Source organism: Labrus bergylta, chromosome 6 (genome assembly GCF_963930695.1).
Source record: "Labrus bergylta chromosome 6, fLabBer1.1, whole genome shotgun sequence".
Classification (NCBI taxonomy): domain Eukaryota; kingdom Metazoa; phylum Chordata; class Actinopteri; order Labriformes; family Labridae; genus Labrus; species Labrus bergylta.
In genome coordinates this window covers 28,195,738-28,213,240 of record NC_089200.1, presented here as the reverse complement: position 1 = coordinate 28,213,240, position 17,503 = coordinate 28,195,738, and the positions used below count along the sequence as shown (strand labels likewise).

At 39.7% G+C, this 17,503-nt stretch overlaps 1 protein-coding gene across 3 annotated transcripts in view; it reads right to left on the bottom strand.

The window, feature by feature from the left end:
• The window catches only part of lpp (LIM domain containing preferred translocation partner in lipoma), a 179,166-nt gene that overhangs the window by 100,129 nt on the left and 61,534 nt on the right, over window positions 1–17,503 (bottom strand). For 2 of the 3 annotated variants that reach the window (XM_020631561.3, XM_020631569.3), the window contains 2 exons: window positions 5,912–6,015; window positions 458–580 (listed from right to left, as the gene is read on the bottom strand). In XM_020631561.3, the coding sequence (XP_020487217.1) occupies window positions 458–580; window positions 5,912–6,015 (227 nt within the window). The remainder of the gene's footprint in view (window positions 1–457; window positions 581–5,911; window positions 6,016–17,503) is intronic. The other variant, XM_020631578.3, reaches the window with a different exon arrangement.

The window sequence follows — 17,503 nt, the reverse complement described above, 5'->3', positions numbered from 1 at the left end:
ATGCAAAATAAGAAATATATTATGTCAACTTTCTTTTTCCCTTTAAAGCATGGCCTTACTATTATTATTACTGAACCATTAAAACAGTTATTTTAGTGCTAACAACAGATGAAAAATATCAAGTCGCGGCCTCACAGCACAGCCTTTGAGAGCGTCCTGTGTACAGCTGGATTCACACACTGGATGTTGATCTTCATGTAATAGCAAACTGAACTTGTTTGAAAATAGGTGGAAGTCAACTTTAAAGTGTAACTAACCAGAAACAGTGCAGTGCTTTCATTTCAGTAAATGTAATACTTCTGTGGGGATAATAAAGGTTAGGTTCATGTGTCAGGTGTCTGTGTGTGTTGGCCTGCACAGGTGTCTGTGTGTGTTGGCCTGCACAGGTGTGTGTGTGTGTGTGTGTGTGTGTGTGTGTGTGTGTGTGTGTGTGTGTGTGTGTGTGTCTGTCTCATACTTGTGTGTTCCTCGGCTTGTAGGGCGAGCTACTCTCCAGGTCTGCCAGGATGCTGGTGAGGGAGTCGATCTCTGCATCCAGGCTGGAGCGCCTCTCCTCCAGAGTCTTCTCTGGTCCTTTAGTCTGGGACAAACGAGGGCAGAACAGTGAGAGAACTCAACAGAACCAGCCTGCCATTACGCTTTAACTTTAGTTCTTCTTGTGGCACTGAAAAGTTAAGGACAGATAATCATCAATGACAAATATTTCTGTCTCAGAGTAACTCTGAGACATTCTCTTCTGCTTTTTTTTTTTGTCACACTTCTTACACCTTAGATTACAGTTTCTGAGTTCACGTTTCACCTTGACCTCAGACAATCCTTTTGAAAGCCACACATCAATAGCAGAGACTTCTGTGTGCGAGAAATGCTCTGAGAAAGAAGAAGCAATGTATTGTCTGAGAGACAACTTTCATAACGCTGTGCACTATTCACCTCCTGCCTTTCAGCGCACTTGGATTTACAGTATCACATTCTTCATGCATAATTCAGCACACTCTCTTGAAGCAGAATTTCAAACAAAAAGGTCAATTTTTTTAAATTAAAGTCAGATATTTTTTTTTATTCTACATTTTAAAAATGTGCTCCATAAAAGATGATAAGAATTGCTGCGATTTTTATTTAACGAGTTTATTGTCAGAGGAGGCTTGAAAGCGTCAGTAACAGGATCACTTCAGCACTCTGAGCTCTCACTGATTTATTCATCCACTTTTTTTTTTTTTTTTTTTTTACTTTCACCTCAGAGAAAACACATCTTCAAAATCTATAAAAAAAAAAAAAAAAAGACACAAAAAAATCGTAGAAAATGAAGGAGAAAACTGTTGCCCAAAAATCTGGAAAGTAGTTAAAATGATTTGACCATTAGTGACACGCAGTTTTCTGCAAAAAATTCCCGGGAATTTCTCCACGGAATGACAGATATATTTTTAGTCTTCTGAACTATGCTGCAACTGCAAGAAGACTTCTTGCAATTTGCCTGCGGGGGCTTTTTGAGTTGGCTGGATCAGTGACTGCTTCTTATTCTAATGTTATGTGTTTGGATTACCTGTCACAATCTATTACAGGCAGGGCTTGCCTCCATTTGGAGCCGAGCTACTGCTTAAAAACATCTAAAGCAATCACGAGCGCGGGGTAAACAAAGCAAAACACTAATGGCTTGTCTCAAATCAACACAAAGAAAAACAGGCAAACTTGTTTCACGGTGATAACGAGCAGGATGAAAGGAAACTTTGCAGACTTTGTGATGGTTGCTGGTTCCCCGTGTAGAGCTTCAGAAAGCGGTCAGGATGAGAACTAGCTGCCTTCTGCATTAACACGTCACAATCCAGACATCTCCCACTTTAAAGAGTGATAAAGACAAGAGAATATTTTCTGCTTTCTTCAGCGGAAATACCATTTCATCCTTGATTTATTCATTCAGTGTGTGAAAGTTTTCCACCATGGCACAGAGAAGAAGATATGAAGACATTTTGATTGATATCCACCCCCCTTTTTTTTTCTGAACGATTACAGAGTCCAGCTCTGGCAACAGGACACATACTTAAGATACCAGAGGGGAATTAAGGAATTATGTTGCTTGGACAGAGTTACTCCACAGATAATAACTTTTGGATAAAAAGTGTACAGAACTCTTCATTTTCAGACCTCAGAGATCTTTAGTTTAAGGAGAAAAAGGACGGATGAGGAGATAGGAGCTGTGAAAACAGAAGGAAACAAATTGTAAACTAACTTTATTGTTTGCCTGATTGTCTCTGTTATACTGTAGACTTAGAAAAATATTCTAGCTGTTCTGAGGAAACGATGCAAACCCAGAGAAAGAAAAGTGCCTTGTTTTAATATTCAAGGTGTTACTTTGTTCATTTGACTAAACAGAAGTTAAGTGTGTTTCCTGTTGCCACGGCCAGGAGGTCACTTTGCTTTTGAGACCTTGTACCCTTTGCATTTTGACATTCATTCTCCTTCATTAAATATCTGAAGATTTAAAAAGGTACAGAGTTGAGCCAACAGTTATGCTAACACTAATAGTTCTTACTAGTCCCTTTTACTTTGCCAGTTCAAGGCGGGACTTTAACGCCTCTGTTACGCCTCTTACACAATGTGAAACACTTTTAGGTGTAATGGTGGAGTGAAGTCGCTCTGCTGCTGAGCTGACATCTGAGATAGTAACAGAGGGAGAAAGATCGGGCAGAGCTGCGCTGTGTGTGTGTGTGTGTGTGTGTGTGTGTGTGTGTGTGTGTGTGCGCATGACTTAATGAGTGTGTATGTGAAGCTCCTGCTGTCTGTTTACGTGTCTTGCCTCTTTGTTCTTCTGCAATACAGCAGCCCTTTTCTTAGTGCAATTCCACAACAGAGCTCCGCTGTCATCACGTGTTAAGACATACATAAGATTGTGTTACGGCACTGAGGAAGTGCGAGAGGAGCACGGCACAGAGGGAGCTCCACATACACACACAGTAAGACACATACACCACCCCTAGGACTCCTCTGTTACTACCTCCAAAGACGATACAGAGGGGGGGATCACTGTGTCCCCCCAGTTACGCCTCCACTACATTCATGCTGCAGCAGAAACTTCCCAGGGGCATAAATATGGTGCTTTGAAATGGCAGTCTGAATAAGGTTAGTATTGCAATGTAAACCCCCCCACACTGGGACACCAATAGTTAGCCCTTACAAGATACATTTTATTTAATCAATCACATTTGTGTGTCAATAAAATGCATCCAGACCATATTTGGCTGCAGGAAAAATGCCCCCTTTCGTCTGCTAAATAAACGATCTCTTTCTTATTTGCTGGAAATGTAAGTCATTTGGGGACAAATACACAGTCACTGTTTTATGAACATACAAATTCCAGAGTTCAGCTGAGGCTCACATGAGGCTTCACAGTCCGAGTTAGATCGATGAAGTGGATCTCTTCCATTAGAACAGTCTTTATAGTGTGGGAAATTCCTTCTTACATTTCTGAAGGTCCTTTTGGAGGGAAATGCAGACTGTCAATTTGTTCCTCTTTTTTTTTAAGGTCTATTGTTGGGCTCTATATGCCTTCACTTAGAGACAGGACAGTGGATAGAGCTAGAAATGGGAGCGAGAGAGAGTGGGGAATGCCATGCTGGAAAGGAGCCACAGGTCAGATTTGAACCCAGGTCCCCTGCTTGGAGAACTAGAGCCTCCATACTCCTGCACTAAGGACTAACCACTACGCTACAAGCACCCAGAAATTGTCTCCCTTTTACTTAAAATGTATTAGCAGTCAATGTTTTAACGACCAGTATGAACAGGAGAAGTGATTAAAGAAGGCATCACCTGTTTCAGTGACCATAAGAGCACACATTGTAACCTTTGTCTCAAGACATACTTGATAAACTGTGGACTTGTCCTTTAAAAGTACGGGCATTTCACCAATACATAGAAAACACCTTTTCACTGCTTTTAGCCTGAAGAAATTACAATGCACAGGACAGGGACAATTAACTGAATTTTACATGATGCACAATCCTATGAAACAGGGAAACTTGTTGTTATCTTATACGGAATAAAGAAGGCCATTTATGTGATGTCTGGTACAGTATGTGTGTGCATGGAGGCTCTGCAAGTAGCCATTCACATCAACATACTGTTCATAGATTATAAATCGCATTAAAACAAACAGAAAGTTCCTATTTGTTTTGGGTGGAGGATCAAAAAGCCCCAAAACAGAACGATCATGACCAGACAGACGTCTTCAAACACATCACCAGGACAGGTGTGACAGATTATTTCTCACACTATTCTGGTTTTAGTTCCGGGCCACAGCCGACTCTGACAACAGACCACACGAGTCTCATGTTCACCTGAAGAAGAAGAAGAAGCCATTATCAGTCTGACTTGAGCCTCATTAGTCAGCTGGATGTGAATAGATGTCTAACTGACTTTCTTTTAGTGTTTCAGGTCAGACAAATGATGTCTTTAACTTTTTATTTAACAGGACGGAGGATTTTGATCAGCTAATGTTTTGGGGTTGAGCTTAGCCGAGGCTCGGCTAAAGCCCACAGGATTTTAATAAGAACTGCTTTATTCATTGTTTGCACTGGTTTTAATCACCTGATATGTTTTCTTTGGAAGAGGAAAACTGCCAAGGATTCAACTCTGACAGGTTATTTGAGAGATATTTTGTAAACTTTACACCTTCCACTACGACTGCTCCTGCATGGCTCGGTGTATAATAACAAGTCTTCTCAGGATCTGCTCCACTGATGATTTGTAAAATTTGCTTTTAAGGGTCATTCCTAATTTAACAGCAGAATGTTATCGGACATTTCAATTAAACCTTGTGAAAGTCTGAAATGAAGACTTGTGTATGACTGTTTCCAAGAAAAGAACTGGTAGTAATGGCTCATATTGATATAAACACAGATGTATGATTCTGTACAGTGAGGAATACATTATTCCATACAGGCCAGAAACAGATCTGGTACTATGGAAGACAGACTGCTCAGTATGGCACACAGAATTTGGCTAAATCGACCTGTGATGAAATGATTTGTCTGTTAAACTTTTCAATAAAATGCTTTGCTGAAAAACTGGGGAAAAGATTTCTTACATGAGTTGTCAGTTTTGATTTGATTCCTCATTGATCTTTTGTCGTCTTACTGTTTGTGCCCGTTTCTTCGTGCTCAGGCAATTGAGTGAAACAAGTTCTGTTAATTGGCTTTGACTGACATCGCCTCGGTTATATGAAACTATTTATGATTTATAACTATAACCGTTATCAGAACCGCGCCTTATAAAGTAGTTGTAAAGCTCCGCACTTTACATAGAGGTCGTAACATCACGTTGACAGGTTGCAGCTCCTTACTGACAGTTTGAGTGGGCAGAGGGGTGAACATACACACATTGCAGAACTTATTTACATTATATAAGATTCAAACAAAGCAAAGGAAGGATTCTCTTAGGGAACACCTTTCAGATCAAAAAAAGGAGCTTGAGGAGGGAGGAGTTTTCCCCTTCTCTCATTGAACAAAGGAATGTGAAGCAATCGGAGGATTTCACGGCAGAGGTCAAGTGATGAGGGCGTCAGTGAGAGCGCAGAGAGGCCAGATATCCCCGGAGAGACACATGCCTGTGGGTAGTATGACAGGCAAAGCAGAGACAAGTGACCAGACTTCACCAATAGGTGTCAGCCTTCTATCCTTCCTGCAGGAGAGCTCAGAGTGAAGACTGTGTGTGGGTCCCTGAGTTATAGGGTGTCTGGCTCCGGGCAGCTTCTGCAGCTGGACGTCTCTGCAGTTGGCTGCGGCTCAAATGGACAGACAGTTTTGCTGGACTCGGTGCATGAACTCAGTGTAGAGCTCGGGGCTGTGTTTGCTTTCTGCGCAGACTCTTAGAGAGTTACTGACAACCAAGAACATTGGAAACAACAACTCTTTTCTCTCACCTGATAATCGTACGAGTTCATCAGTGGAGGAGGAGGGTAGGAGCCCGAGGATGGAGGGAGAGCAGCCGAGTCGTCTGCCGGCGGTGGAGGGGGAGGGTAGTCTGCTGGGACACACACACACACACACACACACACACACACACACACACACACACACACACACACACACACACACACACACACACACACACACACACACACACACACACACACACACACACACACACACACACACACACACACACACACACACACACACACACACACACACACACACACACACACACACACACACACACACACACACACACACACACACACACACACACACACACACACACACACACACACACACACACACACACACACACACACGGCTCATCAAATACTTCCCCTTTTTTTTTACTACTTTCAAACTGTCATAAACCTAAAAGAACAGACATAATGACACTGAATGAAAGGAATGATATCAGATCATTTTAGCATTGTGTTCACATTTCAAGCAAAAAACAACAAAAATATAGAAAAATCTAATTTAAAGAAATAATAGGAGGGTTATAAAAAAGACATTGGATAAGGGTTTCATGAGGACACCAGTAAGATTTAAGATGTGGACAGTGGATGGTTCCAATGATGCTCTGCACAGTCAGGGTTTGATGTTGATTACACAGTAAGTTTCCTGAGATGACTGTTTTTGAATATATGAATGGACGTGGCTCAGCCGATGTGTGTCACACATTCTTGAGAAATCATGTCCATCCATTAAAATAAAAAACAACCCTATTCTAAGCAGTTTATTGTAAACTGTAGATTTAAAAAAAAAAGTGGAAGTTGTGACACATAAAGAACTTTATAAAGGGAAGAACTCGTGTTTGTTGTAGTTAACATATTTCTATTTTATAGCACCAGATGCTTGAGGTTAACCATGCCATGATGATTATGTTTTAAATACAATGGATCAAATGATTATATGTATATAAAAGTAAAGTAATGACCCAACTCTGCAGTTTCTCAAAGCTCTCCTGAGCACTTTAGCATCTTTCAGCTCATTGTTTTGGTTCTGGGCCTCAAACTGTTTCTTCTTTATTTTATCAGTGTGAGTTTTTAGCGACATCTAACAGCGAAACAGCTAAGTGTTTTCTCTCAGGAGTTGATAGAGTAAAAAGCATGAATATTAGACATTAAAGATCCCAAATTATCACCATGTTCACCTTTCATTTTGTCCGTCAGTGAAAGCTATAGAGTAGCTTAGCGTTATTTGCAGCTCAATAAACTCGTTATTTATCTCATACCGGCGTCAGTGAAACTGTTCGTTTCTGCTGCTGTCTCTTTAAGGCCTTTCCTCACGTGCCCACTGCCTGATTGGTCAGCTCTCTGGAAGCTTTCAATGAAGGCAGAACACAGCAGGGTTGCCAGGGGAGGGCTAGTCGTGTGCTGGTAGAAGAGCCAATGAAAACGGCTACATAGAGGCTTGAAGAAATGTATCCTAATCTCAAAAATAAATCCCCAAAACGAGCTCACCTCATTAACCTATACAGGTGCTGAATCCCCAGTCTTTAATGTCTTTTGATTGCTGCATCATCCTGATCTCAAAATTAAACACACGGTGATGAAAGATACTCAGAAGTCTTGTGTGTTGGTTTGAAAGGCAAAGTGTTGTAAAGAAGAACTTGAATAACATGTCTCGATGAAGTGAACCATTCTCTAAAACCAATATCTATATAAAATGCTGAGAAGAAAAGAAGTTTCTTTTAAGTCTGTCTTGAAAAGTCAAATGAATTCAGACGTTCGAAAGAGGTTATGCAGTTATTACAAAAGAGAGAAAGAAATGAAGCCTTGACTTCGCACGTCAATGGATTGACACACATAATTGCAGCAATTTGGTTAACGAAGAAGCACTAATCTGGAGTAAGCATGTGTGTTTTTTTTCCCTCCCTGAGATTGGAAATGTAAAAACTGTGTTACAAACGGGTTGGACTAGGTGTTTGTTCTGCCAGAGGACGAGAAACAAGTCCACGCTAATCCAAGGATTGCATCCATCCACATGTTTCACACAGGATAAGGAGTTTGGTGCCAAATTAAATTGGGATTCGGCCTCTCTTGGCACAGGACTTAAGACTGCATCATTTGACCATGTACTTCTAAGTACCAAACCAGACATGAGCTTTGCAAATTAAAGGCTTTTATGAGACGTAATGGGAATTTGTTCCAATGCTAAGACTTTGATGAGCCCTGTTCAGAAATTCTATTTGCTTTCCATGGCTTTTATCTGTTTTCATTAGAATCTAATTGATGTCATCAATGTAGTTTATCCAAGGCAGCTGACCAAATTAATTAAGCGTGGTTTTCATTGCCTTGACAAAACAGCTGAAAGGAAGGGGGGAGGGGTGAAAAGGAAGACAGAGAGATAATGCAGCATGGTTAAAATTGTACACATGTCTGCGTCTTGAGCATTACAACATTTCAGAAATTGTGAGCATTGCATTAAACATTCCCCTCTGGGTGCTCGAGGGCCTCCATGTGAATTGTTAATATAATAACCTTGTGACCTCCGCTAAAACTCCAGAGTGTAACAGCTTCACTAAACCTCTGGGAGAGGAAATAAAATATGCTGGTCCAACAAGGCTGTGCGCCCCCCCCCCCTCCCCTCGCGCTCCAGCACGGATCCTTTTTGCCAGAATATAAGTCACTTGTAACTTGTGGCTTACAGAGAATTAAAACATTAAGTTTCATGTACATTTCTCTCGAACATCAAAGATGTTTTGGGTTTATCATTTCAGGAAACACAAGGGTTGTAAATGTTTCAGAGGGCCATGTTTTATTGAAGAGGTCTTAGAGTTCTGAATGTGGAACAGTGGAAAGCAAGACTTGCTGCAGAAACACAGGATATTAAACGTCTTTGCTGAAAGGATCTTATGGTTACTTCCCCCTTAACCTTCTTTTCTAGCACCTGACTTCATGCCAGTCATAAAAGATTGAAAAGTGTTAATGTGCTAATGTTAAACACGATCACTTGTAGTGTTTTTGTAGCCTGTAATCCTTCCAAGTAAAACAATTTTCTCTCAGAAAGCCCGCTCTCAACCTTGAAGTTGTTTCCAGCTGAATCAGTGTCCGCTAAGAAACAAATAGAAGCTCTTTTTCAATTAAACGTTGAGTAAAGACATCGCTTTTTTTACGGCTATAAAAGGAATCATCTAGCTTTGAAAAGACATCACAGCCAAAAGATCTTTCTCTGCTCCGTTAAAATAACAGCATCTAATCAAATAATAATTTTATTGGCTTCATGAAGCAAAACACTGAGAAGTGGAACCTGTCACTGAAGCGCTCTAGGAGCTCAAAGTGCTGAAGCCAGAGAGCTATTAAACACGCCTGTTCAACACAATACCTCATAATATGCACACATTTAAATAGCTGTGGCTGAACAATTATCACACGGCAAAAAACATCATCATAAAGCTGCGACTTACAGGCGCCCTGTGGAGATTTTTGTGCTTTATTTGACCAGAACATGCTGTGTGTATCCTCAGGGTTAGACAAACATGCTGAATGAATTTCCTTCTTCATAAAACATTGGCAAAGAAGATTTTAAAAATATTTCAAATCCAGCAGTTTTACATGCTTGTTTTATAGCCTGCAGTCTCCTTCTTTACTACTTTTGGCCTCTATTGCATTTTTACCTTATTACCACCAAGTGTCTAGTGACAATATATGGTTTAACCAGCAGCAGTAACATGTGATGTCCCCCCCGTCTGCTAATACATGTCCACGTGCAGAAACATGCATGATGAAAACATCACTCGATAGCACTCCTAGTGGCCAGAATCTCTACAGAGCCTTTTAATTGACACTTTACTGCTTTTATAATCTTACAAACACACTAATCTTTTTCATTTTGTTGTCTTTCTGGTATTTCCTTGAACACGCTACAATTCCTAAAGTTGGCAACATTATCAATACTTTCAACAACCTGTTTTTAAAACAATACAATATATAGTATCGGGAGAACACAAACAGAGTCTTGAAACAAACTTTAGATCTCCAGTCACAGTCTTTACCATACGCTGCGGGACGGAGCACTGTCTAAATTGCACTAACACTTTGACATTGTTGCCAGTGCAAATTTCCGACAGTGTGCAGGACCTTGATTCTATTTTGGATAATTGAAAACAAAAGTGCCCAATACTGGGTGCCCAGGACTTCTATGTTTGTTGCTGTGGTATCGAAGTTTTGATATCATTTGATTTTTACTCGCATCACACTAAAGTTCAAAATTCTGTATCGTGAAAAACTTAATTCCAATGTGGCAAAACATTAACCAAATGCATACAGTAACGCATTGCACTGACTGTTATGTAGTATTAATATACTGCTATAATTAAATACCCCTTTAATACCTACTTTAAGATCCTAGTGCCTTGCCTTCATGTAGCTCTATTGTGTTTTTATTCTGTTTTTTAAACATTTTTTTTTTTCTTTTGTAAATGTTGTGTTTTTAAGAGTGTTGGTTTAAATGTTTTTTATAAACCTTTTATAACGTGTTATCTCGTGTTTTAAATGGCATCTATTTACACATATAAGCCAAAGACAAATTTCTGCATTTGCATGCAAAAATAGACAATAAAATATTATATTTTATTTTCGATTTAAACAAGATCCCTCCCTTGGTTCCCACCATTAAACACAACCAAACTGTGATCATGTGTGACTACAGACTTTGGCCTCTGCTGTCCCCTCAAACGTTTTCCCCCCGCATCACTCATGAAAACAATATTTTTCGCCTTTTTTAATGTATCTAAAATAGACACGTGTTTTATCTGTTACACGCTCGGGTTTGTGTACTGCTGATGCCGTCGTGCTTTAGACACAGTCAGAGTGAGAGCAGCTCTCTGTGCTGTGAATGAAGCTGGCTCCATTTGTGACAATGGGGAGTTGAAAGCTCCAAGTGAGCGCTAATGAGAGAAGCAGCGGGAAGACCTACTTAATACGACAACTTCCCCTCTCTTTATTGAGCAATTACTTTTAAGTAGCTTCTTTGTGAACAAGGAATCCTAATCAGTGATTAAAGTTATTTGAGAGGCTATCAGAGGTGTAATTGGTTATCGGGAACCGGAGTATTGTTAAGGGGAAGATAAAAGAGAGGAGATGGATCCAGCTGTGTCAGCTGGTTGTAATATTAAACTTTGTTTTTCAGAGTGGTAAGAATAAACACTTTAGAAACTGCTTAAGATGAATGATTGGCAACTGAGATCATCCCATATTTAAAGCTTCTGTGAGGGTTTTTTTAACGGTTATGAAACACACTCAAATGAATACTGATACCTCAAAATGAGTTCCAACAACAAACAAGACCATCCAGAGGAAGAGTGATTATTTCTATTAAGTTAATTTTGATGTCTGTAAAAGCTGCTGCAGGGTAGGGGCCAGAGAAAGTGCTATAAAGTGAAAACAGCCTCTTCTCTACAGTAAAGATTCTCTAAGAGTGATGCAGTTGACTGTCACAAGAGAGCAGGATGAGATTTTCTTTTTTAAAAACAATGATTTACAAATGTACAGTACAAAATCATCAAAATGAAAGAGGAACTCCTTTGTCCACAGGGGGCGCCAGAATCAACACAAACCTGAAGTTCCTCACAACTATTTATTTTTTACAATATAATACAAATATGAGAAATACCAGCATAAGCTGTTCACATATGAAGTACAGTTTTTTTTGTATATAAGATATAGGCAGACTGCCCCTGAGCGAGGGACTATCCCTGTCGGGGGGATGGGGGGTCTCAGAGGGCAAGACATGACATAAAAGAACAACACAGAAATGCTGGACGAAACAACAGAGTCTGACACATGAACTTGGGACATATTAATGGGAGCTATCAATGAAAGAGGGCAGGAGAATATGCTGGCAAAAACAGAAAACATAATCAAGTGGTTTTATTCCAGTGGCAGGTGGTTTTATTATTACTTTCACTAAGGGCTGGAAGGAAAAAACATATAGGGCAGGGTAGGGTATAGTAATATAGGGTTGAAAAATAAATCCATTGCATTCTGATGCAGCTCATCGTGAGAATTCTGTAAAATGTTCAGGATTTTTGTTCATGTGTGAAGCAGAAATAGAGAGAAGTTTTTTTTTGTCAGAAAAAAACCCCATTGAAGGATGCAGATGAGTTTTTTTTAAGTAGTTCTGCTCTGTGGTATGGATTAGTACATTCTGTGGGGGCTGAGGGTTGAGCATATGTTTACAGATTTACATATGTACACTATTATCAGAGTTACACGTGGGTTAGCGTCCCGCCATCTGGTCCTTAGGGACTTAGGACAAAGCCTGACAACTGATGTTTTTTTATACGCATAATGCATTCAATAGTTAAGTGGAGGGAAAGTGTTTGCAAAAGTAAGAGCAGAGGAGAGGAAAGTAAAGAAACTCCGGGAGGAGAGAGTTGTTTCCCATCACTATAAAAAAAAAAAATTCCTGCACAGAACATAAATCTGAACTTGATTTATTGCTGAAAGCTTGAGTGGTTTGTCTCTGTTTGCATTCACACATGCTGCTCAAGCCCAAATAAGGGGAGGGGAGTGAGATCTACAGGGTTTACGTGGATCATTTGACAAATCCAATTGCATTCAAGTGCTGAAATAATTCAAAGCCAGTTTACCTGTCCTCTAGAATCCTAATTGTTCATATGTGCAAAAAATGAATTTATCTGTACTAAAAAGAAAAATACATTCACAGATGTTGCTTAACTTTGCTCAGAAGCAAGGCTCTTTAATCTCGTCCTGAGAAAGTGTTAAAGTCCTGGGTGTCAGTCCACATGTTTTATCTCCACAGACACTGGTCCAACAGTTCTGGGCCAGAGGTTTGAGCACATTTTTTGGATATAATTATGGAGCCATTTGATTCCATCTTCCGCTGGAGAGGAGCAGCTGAGCCCTGCTCTTAATTAGCATGATATGTATAGACGACTGATTTAAGGCTTCATTTCGGTTTAAGAGATGCAGGGAAGGGATTTGAGGTCTTTGGAGATAGACGTGTTTTAAGTGTAAAGTAGCAGACCAAAAGTGGCTGCTGCTGCTGCTTTAAGAAGAATTCACATGGATCAGGAACAATAGACGGATTATGATATTTGTATGAAAGCAGAGGAACAAATTCTGTGAAAAGGTGAACAGTTTGAAGCCAACGCAGAAGCAGGGAATGTGTTGAAGAATTAGTGTGATGTTAGTGAGGTTTGCAGATGAGTGAAAGTGTGATTCATCAAAGGCGGAGAGAGGAGGAGCGCTGCTGTCATTTCCTCTAAACAAATGGGAGAGAGAGTAAATGAAGCCAGTCAAATGTCACAGCAGTCAGTCAGTCACTGCTGTAAAAAAAAACACATGAAGCCTTACCAAGCAGCTTCTGTCACGCTGAGACTCTACAGTAAACTTACAGCCAGTTCTTCTTTACAGTGCGTCTCAGAGGGCATGTGAGGAGACGGGCCATACATCATCTTTAAACCTGTATCATGTGGCTCCATGACACTTTAAAACGACATACTTATGAGGGGGTTCCCAGGCTAACAAGTAGACTTTGACTGTGTAAATCTAGACGTGACATTTAAACATGATTACCATTTAACGGGTCATTAATGTAATTAATTAGGTGTCTTAAGTTATGTGACTGAGAGAACTTCCGATGGGCTTGTTAGCCGCGCTATGCGACCTTATTAAATACCTCTCAGATTCATTAAAAACAAGGGTGAGTCAAATGATTGCATTTAGGTATCTCATCTATGCTGTAATGTATTAAAGCTAAAACCATTATGACTGTTAGGTCTGCTTCATTTGGACCTTTTCACCAACATCAATCAAGAGGGAGTACGGGAACTAATAATCTTTGGTACCAGGAACGTTTCTGACCATCTGTTCCAAAGGTAAGAACTGAACTGCTCCCTTTACTAGGAGCAAAAGAGCTGACACTTAAAGAGCTGGTCCCATTGGATGCTTTTAAGAGGATGTAAAAGCAACAGTATGCAACTTGTACACCCTCAAAATTGAAGTTTCAAAGTCGATATAATAGTACAACAACCTTCAACATGGAGAATAGGGTGTCTCCCATGTCCACAGATCAGCCCAGTCACCTATTTTTAACACTTTGTAAGTTTGGCAGCGGGCCTTCTCTGGGGAGTACGTTCAGTTTTATGGCACTAGCCGGTCTTGATAGTGTTTGAAACAATGGCTGAGGCTTAGAGACAGAAGTAGAATGTAACAGATGAAGCTAAGACAGTGACGGAGAAAGAAGTGTGTACATACATCCATGCATGCAGTATATATCACTCATAAAAAGTTTGGATGACTTTCTGGGTGCAGAAAGTCATCCAAACCCAAGTTTTGTCTCAGGCTTACATACAAATAAATCAATAAATCCGTCTTACGTCCAAAAGTTCTCGACAACGAGCTGTAGATGCTAGCAGAGTCATATCTGCACAACATCCAGTCATATTACTGTCCCTTATCACACAACATGGGTCTTATGACAGTGCAGTTGCACTCAACTTTGGAGGGCATCAAATAACAACAAACCAAACTCCTACATAATGTTGCTTTAAATGACATGAGACAAGTCAGAAAGACGATGTTTGGGACCTCCCCATGTATGGAGGCTGTAGTCCTCCAAGCAGGCGGTCCCGGGTTTGAATCCAGCCTGTGGCTCCTTTACCGCATGTCATTCCCCTCTCTCTCACTCCCTGATTTCCAACTCTATCCACTGTCCTATCTCTCCATTAAAGGCACAAAAAGCCTAAAAGTAAATCTTTAAAAAAAATTCACACAAAAAACAATATTTTAATTTGCACAAAATTAGGATATCGACAATTTTTTTAAAATTACAAATCAATGTTTTTGTCTTACTTTGTAAGACAGCCCATCTATACCAACCTACTGTACTGTTGGGGAGAGAGCAAAGCCCTGTTATTATATTTGTGATCAACAATCTAATCAACACTCAATGCATCTAAGGGCCCCTTACTGAGATATGCTTTCATTATGCAAAACGTGTGGCATCACCAGGCTGGTAAAAGGGACTGGGGCTTCTTTTTGGAGTTTTACGGTATATAAAGACAAATAAACCAAATCTTCAATCTTGTGCAGACAGGGATCACATTTTAATACCAAGAGCAAATGGGATGGAAGAACCACAAACAGGTTGCTCTTCTGGCATCGTTTCAACCCCTACAAACTTTCTTCAATCAAAGCCTCAAAGTTTGTGTAAAGTTGAACTAAAAATATGATTTAAATTTGAAGTTTATGTATAATTTATTACAAAATGTGAACAACAGTGTGTTGATGCTTCCAAAATGAAGAAGATCCTTTTTTTTCCAACACACACGTTCTTTAAACTCTAACTCAGCATTTCGACGTCCGATCATTATATGGACACTTTGAAATAACAGACAGGATATGAAGAAAAACATTTTCATAATGCTCCGACCCTTTTAGGACAGTGGTTAGATTTAGAGAAGTGAAAAGTCTTATTCGGGACTCAGATCAGATTGAATCTTAAACAAAAAGTTTGACACTTTAAAAAACATCGTGAGAACAAAGCGAAGAAAAAAAACTTTGAAGCAGAGATGAAACACAGCAGAGAGTTCACTGATGGAGACTTTGCATAAACTGCAGACAAAATACAACAAGTAGAGTGGAGGTATGTGCTCTACTTAGATAAAAGTGGCGTTTGTGTACGCTCAGAGCAGGAGCCTGTGGTTTCTATGGGGACACTGACACGCGCGCGCTGCTACATTTCCTGTAAATTCTCCTGGTGACACCCATGAGGGACTCTGACATAACAACCGGTAGTCAGTTTGCTTCTGGCCAGTCAAGCAGGGAGGAATAAAAAAAAAAAACAGATTCTGCACATGTTCGACACTTTTGAACTGCTCTGAGCAAACAATTAGCGCGTTTCTGGTAACTTCAATGTGAAAAGTTTGTTTTTTAAAAAAAAGAGCACTTCTCGGATGTTTGGAACTTTCAATATGATTATCTCGCATAAAAACGTACCAACTTTCATGATCAGCAGCCGGACGGGAGCCATGAGACACTCTAAAAAGAGTCACTAAACAAAGGGACTTCAGTGTTTATTCAAGTGGTTTCGGGTTCATTTTCCTGTTATTAATAATGTTATCCTTTTTAATCACTTCATAGTATAATATTCTGAATGATACGATCACAATGACTCATTCCTGTGTGAATCATTCTCATCAGTGTCAGACGCTCCATCAATGTTTATATTAACTTCATACAGTAAAGAAAAGAAATCCCCGTTTCATGGCTCGACTCAAATCGGTATAAACAAACATTTGAAGCTGCTCTTTCAATCATTCATAAAAGGAACAAAAGGAGTCAATTAAACATTAAGAGCTCAAGAAATCTCTCAAAGGGTTGATTATGAAGTCATGCACACGTGTTAAGAGAAGGTCAAAATAAATCAAAAGATGTGAAATCAAACAAACATGACTGATCAGCGTCCACAGATTCTAAACTCCCAGAACGTCCTCACGTGTAGCTGACACTGAAACAGAGAAGTCCTGCACTGAGAGCACCGAGCACACTCGAACTCATCACCGGTGTGTGTTGATCTATGAAGACAGCTGCAATTCCATCTAATAGCATGAGTGAAAACCATTTTATCAAAGAAGCTTTTCAAAATCAAACCTAAAAGAAAGTGTAAAGAGAAAGCCGGCAGTAACAGTTACATGCGTAACTCCATCTGACACTAAAATAACATGAAGGCTTTATCATGTATTGTTTTCTCATTTAGAGGCATATAGTAAAAGACAGATTGTTGTCAATATTATTTGAACAAAACTGAACCTAATGTGCTGAAAAAACCTCATTTTTTTATTGCAGGACTATTGCACTGGATTGCATTTCTTTTTGCACGTGTTCACAATGTTGTGTCCATTTCTCCCAACACAAGTTTTAGTGCTGCTCCTGACTTGAATCAAACAATTTATGACTCAGTGATGCAGCTTCATAATGAAATCTGAGGGGTTTTTTTTCACGGAATTTAAAATTTGATTTGATATAATCGACTAAAGTGGCCTAATATTTAGTGAGTTTTCAAAACTACAACTGCCTCGTGCAACATGGAGTGTCACACACTTCATGTCTGTGTTGCTTTAGACAAACAGTAGAGAAGACAGTAGTTTGCTGTAAAACTGAACTAGTTCCAGGAGACTTAAAGGGAATTGAGGAGAACAAACTCTTCATTTTATCTCATGTAGAGCATTTTACACGAGTCTGAGAGAGCTCTCCTATTAAGATGAACAATGAGAGCTCAGGCTGGAAGAAATGAACCCATATTCCATACATTCAAAAAAATTGAAAAAAACTCATTCATCACCTCGCTTTACGACCTGAAGTACTTCTCAAGTCCTTTTTGTGTCTCATAAGCTGCTAATGAAGACAGTGTGCCCGTGTTCGCCCTCAGTGTTTGGTGATTCAGAACAGTTACCCAAATTTGGGTGCAAACCAATACAGTGTTTGTTCCTGTGTTATCAAAACTGGTATTGATATTGTTTTATTTTTACTGGTGTCGTATCAAATTCTAATAATGTGACAACC